The sequence below is a fragment of the Mizuhopecten yessoensis genome, unplaced genomic scaffold (genome assembly GCF_002113885.1).
Source record: "Mizuhopecten yessoensis strain PY_sf001 unplaced genomic scaffold, ASM211388v2 scaffold4559, whole genome shotgun sequence".
Classification (NCBI taxonomy): domain Eukaryota; kingdom Metazoa; phylum Mollusca; class Bivalvia; order Pectinida; family Pectinidae; genus Mizuhopecten; species Mizuhopecten yessoensis.
In genome coordinates this window covers 57526-66684 of record NW_018405607.1, presented here as the reverse complement: position 1 = coordinate 66684, position 9159 = coordinate 57526, and the positions used below count along the sequence as shown (strand labels likewise).

At 33.9% G+C, this 9159-nt stretch overlaps 1 protein-coding gene and 1 long non-coding RNA gene across 2 annotated transcripts; both read right to left on the bottom strand.

Moving 5' to 3' along the window:
* Positions 1–791: 791 nt before the first annotated feature.
* On the bottom strand, positions 792–4367 carry LOC110449306. Its single transcript, XR_002462836.1, has 4 exons — positions 2436–4367; positions 1873–1914; positions 1272–1410; positions 792–928 (listed from the first exon to the last, which is right to left on the bottom strand). It is a non-coding gene; the product is annotated as an uncharacterized LOC110449306 (long non-coding RNA).
* A 128-nt stretch (positions 4368–4495) lies between these two features.
* LOC110449316 lies at positions 4496–7683 on the bottom strand. Its single transcript, XM_021496096.1, has 5 exons — positions 7675–7683; positions 6935–7295; positions 6344–6397; positions 6020–6061; positions 4496–4876 (listed from the first exon to the last, which is right to left on the bottom strand). The coding sequence occupies exons 1-5, from the start codon at positions 7681–7683 to the stop codon at positions 4827–4829; spliced, it is 516 nt and encodes a 171-aa protein (XP_021351771.1). The 3' UTR covers positions 4496–4826.
* Between the last annotated feature and the right edge of the window lie 1476 nt (positions 7684–9159).

Below are 9159 nucleotides of genomic sequence, written 5' to 3'. Positions count from 1 at the left end.
AAGCTGTTCTACTTATATTTGTTGCACGGTATATATTCTACCGTCTTTAAACTTATAAGTCAACTTGACCCAATATAACTTTGTAACCGGATTTGAGTCGTTTTCTTGTTAATATTACTTGTATTTATGTAAACACGGGTCAGTACTTGTGGTTTTGTGTATATGTCCAGCCACACAATTCCTATATAATGAAAATAAATGAAAAATCTCTCCTGCAATTTGTTTGAGATTTGGCTAAATTTGGCACAATGGTAAGACGTAGTAGCTTCTGGCCATGTACATGAGAGAAACTACACATTTAAAATTTTAAACAGATACAGTATACCAACATTAATAATACTGCACAAAACAGCTGTTTCGTCCTTCTAGGGCTCATCGGTGATTTCAAATCCAAAGTGTATCAAACTATTGTTAACACAGAGGCGCAAGTGCGTTTACCCTATAACTTTATGAATTTAAAAATCTCGTGCCACTACTCAAAAACGATAACTGAGGCCACCAAGGTTACCGCAAACCTCGGGGACTAAAATATCCACCAGCTGAGTTACCACCCTGCATCTTGAAAGATGGACGTACAGCAGCACACGTCATTTAATAATTGAAGTTACATTTTTTAATTAGGTTATCATTGGAGTTGGAGTTACTCTCCTTAAACCTTTCTTTGTTTTGTGGGTTATTTCTGTATGATTGCAATGTAAATATATTACTGACTTAAAACCATGAGTCTAATGAGGTACACTTTATGATCAAAAACATAAACTTTAATTACTACATACATGTATAAATGTTCGTGTTTAGTCGCATCAAGAAAGGAAGTAAGCGATTGCCTAATGACCGTGCTTTCTGACGAATTTGCGTAGATTGGTCAATCTGGCAGAATGATAGGCCATGTGTATGTTTAATATTTTTTGGGTAACCGAGTCACCATCTGCAGCAGAAGAAAGATATTTGAATATGATTGAATTGAAATGTTGGCAGTAAATTTCAACTTTGCTTGATAACAAAAGCATTCTTCATGTACAGTACTTGCTTTTTGAATTACTGCAATTATTTAACGCTTTAACACCCAATGGTTTCAATTAGAGATATGCAATATTGATCAAGACCGTAAAGAAATATAATTAATGTACTGGGTTTATCATGGTAAACAGAGAATTAATAATGAAATACATATTATTATATTTGGTCTCTTTCCATTCGAACAAAAAACAGGGCTTCTGCCTTAAAATTTAAAATGCCCTGTTTTGGAGTCGAGGATGATTGTAGATTACCTTAAAAAAAGTTGCATGTCGAGACCAAGGTATTTACTGTGTCAGGTTTTCTTTCGAGGTTTTAGTTTGTTAACCTTTGGGAAAAAAGGCTGCCCTCCTGTTTGTTGTTTAGCTTCCCCCAATTCCGTACGGAGTACAGCTGTAAAAGATTCAAACACTGACATTTTAGCTCTTTTTTCATTTTTCAACTAAGTTATATCTCTGTATACTTAATTCGTTCATTAAATATTTGTTCAAAATTCATAATCTTTTGTCACTGGCAATGATCGAAATAATTAATTGAATAACACGTGCCCTATTTTGGAGTCCAGGATGATCGTAGATTGACTTGAAAAAATACCTATATGTCTGTGTACTTAACTCATTCATTGAATATTTGTTCAAAGTTCATAATTTGGCGATCATAATCTGATTGTAGATTGACTTGAAAAAATTGTTGGATTTCGAGACTGGTATTTTCTGTGTCGGGTTTGCTTTCGAGGTTTTAGTTTTTTAACCTTTGGGAAAAGATGCAGCCCGATTGAGTGTTCTTTTTTGTGTGGTTATTATGTTGTTTGGGTCAATGTTAATTTATCTATCGCCATATTGAGATATTACATACCTTTTTGTTGTTCAGATTCCTCCAATTCAGCGCGGAGAGTAGCTGCAAAAGACTCATACACTTATATTTTGCTATAATTTATAGGTCTGTGCACTTAACTCATTTATTTAATATTTGTTCAAAGTTCATAATCTTTTTCCACTAGCAACGATCAAAATAATTTATTGAATGCTTTGTGATGTTTTGAATTGATTATTCGAGATCAACATATCTTCTTATATTTCATTGAATTATCTTTAGCAAGTCAGAAGTTATGGCCCCGAATGGACGAACGGAATCACGAACGGTCGGATGAACAATGATAATCTTTTGCCACTGGCAACGATCGAAATAATGAATTGAATGACAAGTGCCCTATTTGGGAGTCGAGGATGATTGTAGATTCACTTAAGGGGGAAAAGACCTAAATGGTTGCATTTCGAGACTGTGGTTTGCTGTGGAGGATTTAGTTTTTTAACTTTTGGGAAAAGATGCAGCCCGAATGAGTGTTCTTTTTGTCGGTGGTAGTTATTTTGTTGGGATCAATGTTTATTTATCTATCGCCATATTTAGATCTTTCATACCTTTTTGTCGTTCAGATTCCTCCAATTTCGCGCGCAGTTTAGCTATAAAAGAGTCATACATTTATATTTTGCAACTTAGTTATATGTCTGTGCACTTAACTCATTCATTAAATATTTGTTCTATTTCATGATCTTTTTATACTAGAAACGATCAAAATGATTTAATAAATGTTTAGTGATTGTTTTGAAGTGATTATTCGAGATCAACATAGAAATAAAATAGTGTAAAACATAGTAGTTAACAGTCAATTGAAGAAAGTGCTTCTTTGAAAATATCTCTGAATGAGAATTCAGAATATGCAGCAAACCATACTTTATTCTAAATCCACTAACCTACTTACCATTACAGATATTCAAGTTAAGACTTGGACAAACAATTTGACCTCAGAACTTAATTAGACTCTGACCTTGGACGTAAGGAACTTTTTGCCGTTCTAAAATTATCTATACAATTTCATTGAGCTTACTTCTCCGGTTCAGAAGTTATGACCAGAAAAGTACAGTTAATTTTTAACCTCAACGTGACTTTGGCCTTGGGTGTATAGACCCAAAATTACTGTGAAACACACTTCCATTCAAACCTACATATATCCCAAAAAATGTCATTTAGATATCTTCAGCAAATCGGAAGCTATGGTCCGGACAATGAACTTGACCTTTTAACTAATAAGATTTTGACCTTGAAAGTATAGACCTCAAAGTGGTATGCAATATACTATCTTGCAATTCCACATATACTCTTACACTTTCATCGAATTATCAACAGTATCCTTTGGTAAATAATTTGAGCTTGTACGAGACAGACTGTCCCGTCGTCCAGCATATCTTCTTAAATTTCATTGAATTATCTTCAGCAAGTCAGTAGTTATGGCCCCGAATGGACGAACGGAATCACGAACGGTCGGATGAACAATGATAATCTTTTGCCACTGGCAACGATCGAAATAATGAATTGAATGACAAGTGCCCTGTTTGGGAGTCGAGGATGATTGTAGATTCACTTGGGAAAAAAACCAACTAAATGGTTGCATTTCGGGACTGTGGTATTTTCTGGGTCAGGTTTGCTGTGGAGGTTTTAGTTTTTTTTTAACTTTTTGGAAAAGATGCAGCCCGAATAAGTGTTCTTTTTATCGGTGGTAGTTATTTTGTTGGGATCAATGTTAATTTATCTATCGCCATATCGGGTTCTTACATACCTTTTTGTCGTTCAGAATCCTCCAATTCCGCGCGCAGTGTAGCTATTACAGAGACATACACTTATATTTTGCAACTTAGTTATATGTCTGTGCACTTAACTCATTTATTAAATATTTGTTCAAAGTTCATAATCTTTTTACCAACGATCAAACTAATTTATTGAATTTTTTGTGATTGTTTTGAAGTTAATATTCGAGATCAACATAGAAATAAAATAGTTTAAAACATAGTAGTTAACAGTCAATTGAAGAAAGTGCTTCTTTGAAAATATCTCTGAATGAGAATTCAGAATATGCAGCAAACCATACTTTATTCTAAATCCACTAACATACTTACCATTACAGATATTCAAGTTAAGACTTGGACAAACAATTTGACCTCAGAACTTAATTAGACTCTGACCTTGGACGTAATGAACTTTTTGCCGTTCTAAAATTACCTATACAATTTCATTGAGCTAACTTCTCCGGTTCAGAAATTATGACCAGGAAAGTTCAGTTAATTTTTAACCTCAACGTGACTTTGGCCTTGGGTGTATAGACCCAAAATTACTGTGAAACATACTTCCATTCAAACCTACATATATCCCAAAAAATGCCATTTAGATATCTTCAGCAAATCAGAAGCTATGGTCCGGACAATGAACTTGACCTTTTAACTAATAAGATTTTGACCTTGAAAGTATAGACCTCAAAGTGGTATGCAATATACTATCTTGCAATTCCACATATACTCTTAAACTTTCATTGAGTTATCTTCAGCTAGTCAACATTATCCTCGGGTAAAGAATTTGAGCTTGTACAAGACAGACCGTCTCGTCGTCCAGCATATCTTCTTATATTTCATTGAATTATCTTCAGCAAGTCAGAAGTTATGGCCCCGAATAGACGAACAGAATGACGAACGGTCGGACAAACAAAGTTAATCTTTTGCCACTGACAACGATCGAAATAATTAATTGAATGACAAGTGCCCTATTTGGGAGTCGAGGATGATTGTAGATTCACTTGGGGAAAAAAAACACTAAATGGTTGCATTTCGGGACTGTGGTATTTTCTGGGTCAGGTTTGCTGTGGAGGTTTTAGTTTTTTTTTTAACTTTTAGGAAAAGATGCAGCCCGAATAAGTTTGTTTTTTTCGGTTGTAGTTATTTTGTTGGGATCAATGTTAATTTATCTATCGCCATATCGGGTTCTTACATACCTTTTTGTCGTTCAGATTCCTCCAATTCCGCGCGCAGTGTAGCTATTACAGAGACATACACTTATATTTTGCAACTTAGTTATATGTCTGTGCACTTAACTCATTTATTCAATATTTGTTCAAAGTTCATAATCTTTTGACCAACGACCAAAATAATTTATTGAATGCTTTGTGATTGTTTTGAAGTTAATATTCGAGATCAACATAGAAATAAAATAGTTTAAAACATAGTGGTTAACAGTCAATTGAAGAAAGTGCTTCTTTGAAAATATCTCTGAATGAGAATTCAGAATATGCAGCAAACCATACTTTATTCTAAATCCACTAACATACTTACCATTACAGATATTCAAGTTAAGACTTGGACAAACAATTTGACCTCAGAACTTAATAAGACTCTGACCTTGGACGTATGGATCTCCTTGCCATTCTTATCATATCTATAAAATTTCATTGAGCTAACTTCTCCGGTACAGAAAAAAAGCAAGGAAAGTTCGGTCAATTTTTGACCTCAATGTGACTTTGGCCTTGGGTGTATAGACCCAACAAAACCTGTGCGATACACTGTCATTCAAACCTACATAAAAAGGCATTTAGATATCTTCAGCATATAGGAAGCTATGGTCCGGACAATGACTTTGACCTTTCAACTTATGAGACTTTGACCTTGATAGTATAGACCTCAAGGTGGTAGGCGATAAGCTGTCTTGCAATTCCACATATACTTCTAAAATTTCATCGAGTTATCTTCAGCTAGTCAACAGTATCTTCTGGTAAATAATTTGAGCTTGTACAAGACAGACCAAATCGTCGTCCAGCATATATTCTTATATTTTATTGAATTATCTTCAGCAAGTCAGAAGTTATGGCCCCGAATGGACGAACGGATTGAGAAACGGTCGGACGAACAAAGATAAATATATCGAAAATATCGAAATAATTAATTGAATGGCAAGTGCCCTATTTAGGAGTCGATGATGATTATAGATTCACATGGGTAAAAAAGACCTAATTGGTTGCATTTCGAGACTGTGGTATTTTCTATGTCAGGTTTGCTGTGGAGGATTTAGTTTTTTTAACTTTTGGAAAAAGATGCAGCCCGAATGAGTGTTCCTTTTTTCGGTGATAATTATTTTGTTGAGATCAATGTTAATTTACATATCTTCATATTGAGTTCTTACATACCTATTTGCTGTTTATCTTCCTCCCGTCCCGCACGGAGTGTAGCTGTAAAAGACTCATACACTTATATTTTGCTTGTTTATATGTCTGTGCACTCATTCATTAAATATTTGATTAAAGTTCATAATCTTTTTCCACTAGCAACGATCAAAATAATTTCTTGAATGCTTTGTGATTGTTTTGAAGTTAATATTCGAGATCAACATAGAAATAAAATAGTTTAAAACATAATAGTTTACAGTCAATTGAAGAAAGTGCTTCTTTGAAAATGCCTCTGAATCTGGATAAAAGTCCTAGTTTAATTTGAACCAGTGGAAACGTGTATACCTTTCTCCTGTTCGTCATCCTCAGATTTCCTCTGAAATTCTTTACGAGTCCATGCTTTTAGGAAACATAAAATGAAATTTTAGAATGTTTTATCTGAACTCATTCAATTTGCTTCAAATGTTTTTGAAATCATATGAGTTGTACAATGTATCTAGTTGACGTTTTACTATTGAAGGTAATGCAAAATTGAACCTGTTATATCGTCGCATTTGTTTTTAAAACACAGTCAATAATAAGAAAATTGAAATATATCCAGTAAGTTTAAACCATGGTGACCATCTCATTAATAAAATTTGGCTAATGGTAGCATCATTTTAACATATATATTGCCCCCATTGAACTTTAAAGCATTGCATAATAATCAAATGGGATAATTGATCACTGAAACTATTTCCAATCTTAAGTCTATCACAATAAATTATAAACCAAATGCCATGTCTCTAAGCTTTAGAATAATATGAGGATTGTATCACATTTTATCTCGAAATTTAAAAACGGACAATCATTCAAACCAGCAGATTATCTGTGTCATTAATTAAGCTCACAGACACTTCGTGTCAGGTGAGCAAAACACATGAAAATATTACATACGTTGGCCTTTTGTTATGCTCCTGATGCAGTCGGTAGTGTCCTTAACTATTTTCGCGGCATCAACATGTATTTGTTTGATATCTCCGATTACTTTGTCGTAACATCCGTATGAAACTATTCCTTTCGCCATTAATGTTTCAAAGAGGATCCCTACATGAGTGACGCCATTTCCATATACCGAAGCATAATCTAAATGCTTTCGCATTAATACACAGAGATCATCCCAATTTTTTTTACATGATGGCGTAAAATATCCAGCTAATTCTACTATCATATCGCCATGTAAGTCCTTGACCTGATGATTCACGGCTTCATCAAAAGAACATCTTTTCTGTTCTGTCTCTGATTGCTTTGCTGTGTTCTGTAATATAGAATTGACAGTAGTAAAAGTATGGAATTTCTGCCTTGTCTTTTATGACACATGATTGCAGCATACTAGCAGAAGGATGTACATTTATTATCTATTGGCACTTTGTTTTTGAAATTGAAATCACTAAATGTAATTCTTAAGTTGAATGATGCTTCAATGATATAACAGCACGAGTCTTATCGATTGTAACAGATTCGAGGAGTAGAATAATCTATTAATTTGAATTAGTAAAGCACCTGAGAAGTTAATAGCAGCTTAAAGTAACTTTGGAATTGACGTTTCATTATTTCACAGTTAAAGTTATATATTGTTTTACGTAATCATCAAACTATGAACATGAATTAATTGCACTTAAAACTGTAATACTAACCCCAATCATTGCGTTCACCTATAAACTCTGATTTTAGACAAACATGACTTGAATAAATGCCATTTTCCATATCGATATGTAAGTATCAATTACGTTTTCAGCGATTATACCTGCGTGTTCCGGTCTTCATCCTTTGTGAATAAATACACTGCGACACATAACGAAACAGTTAACAGGCCTCTTTCGATCAAACATGTTTCCAAATTGACAAATCCGCCTAGTGCCTTAATGAATGAAGTAGCTGGTCCGGGGTTTGGATGTATGCCTTGCGACACAAGGAGCTCCTTTATAAACTTGAAAGACCCACATGTTTTATCGATATTGATAAGCGAAGTTTTGCAGGGCTTATCCACGTTGCGACTAGAAGGAAACAGCTCAACACGGGGTCTGAATAATTCAAGGTCAACTCCAATGATAACCTAAAAATGCGATGTCGAATCATTAATTTAGTATTAACAAAAGACATCATGTCTTAAATAATCAATCACAAAATACCTATTCAATAATTAAACAAATCCATAATTGACCTTTATATAATTAGAATGTGTTTTCTGTAAAGCCACGTGTGCAAACGATTATTATCGAATCCTATTAATCAGGTGTACACAACCGTGACAATAGGGAATATACATTATAGCATTACGTGGACGAGCAAACTGCTTAATTATTATTGTCATTCGAACAAGCCGAAACAAAATATATCAAATATTTTTCGTGTTTGTAACGACAATCAAATGCGGCTTTAATGTGAAATATAAAATGTATAGACAATTAGTTAGCAGTTAGTTATCTTCCTTTGTTGATATGTTATTTTAATAGTGTTATTGCAGATTGTGTTTGTTTCTTCATGCCAATCAAGCACATACTCATGCATTTTCTTACCATCAAACTGCAATCAGATAATCCCAACCAAGTGTGATCTCTTTTCCACTGAAAAGAAATGAAAATATACCGAAGACTGGTATTTCCCTTTATACCAACTATAGTAAACTTTACCCAGGGATTAAGCATCATGAATTCCATCAATGAAGAGTATTTAGTTCAAACATATCTTGGACTAAAGAAGGTTATTAAAAATTGACCAATTTGACCCCTTTTGGCTCCGCATTGAAATGACAAATATATGTCTTGATGCGACGAGTGAAACGATGCTATTTAAGGTAGATACGGATTTGATTACTAATGTATGAAATTTGAAAAATCAACATGAATTTTCATTGTACTACAAAGTGTATAACAAAAAGCTATACATCAATTTATATAAGACCCACTCTTTACCATACGATGGATTTTAAGCACCATTCAGGAGGATTTGGAATTACGAATTTCGGAAATAAATATTTTGATCACAACACCTAAATTTGTATAACTTAAAAGGGCGATAGAAATGGGGGTGGGGGATGGGTGGTAACTGATGATGAAGCTATCTAACAACTATAGTTGTTTTAATTATCTAAATAAGAAGCAAATCACAGGTTCTGAGTT

What these genes read in the sequence shown, in the direction of transcription:
- LOC110449316 (XM_021496096.1), bottom strand. An exon ending in GAGCATAACAAAAGGCCAAC is followed by an intron (nt 6,398 to 6,934) that starts GTATGTAATATT and finishes GTTTCCTAAAAG; the next exon opens with CATGGACTCGTAAAGAATTT. An exon ending in GGATGACGAACAGGAGAAAG is followed by an intron (nt 6,062 to 6,343) that starts GTATACACGTTT and finishes AGTCTTTTACAG; the next exon opens with CTACACTCCGTGCGGGACGG.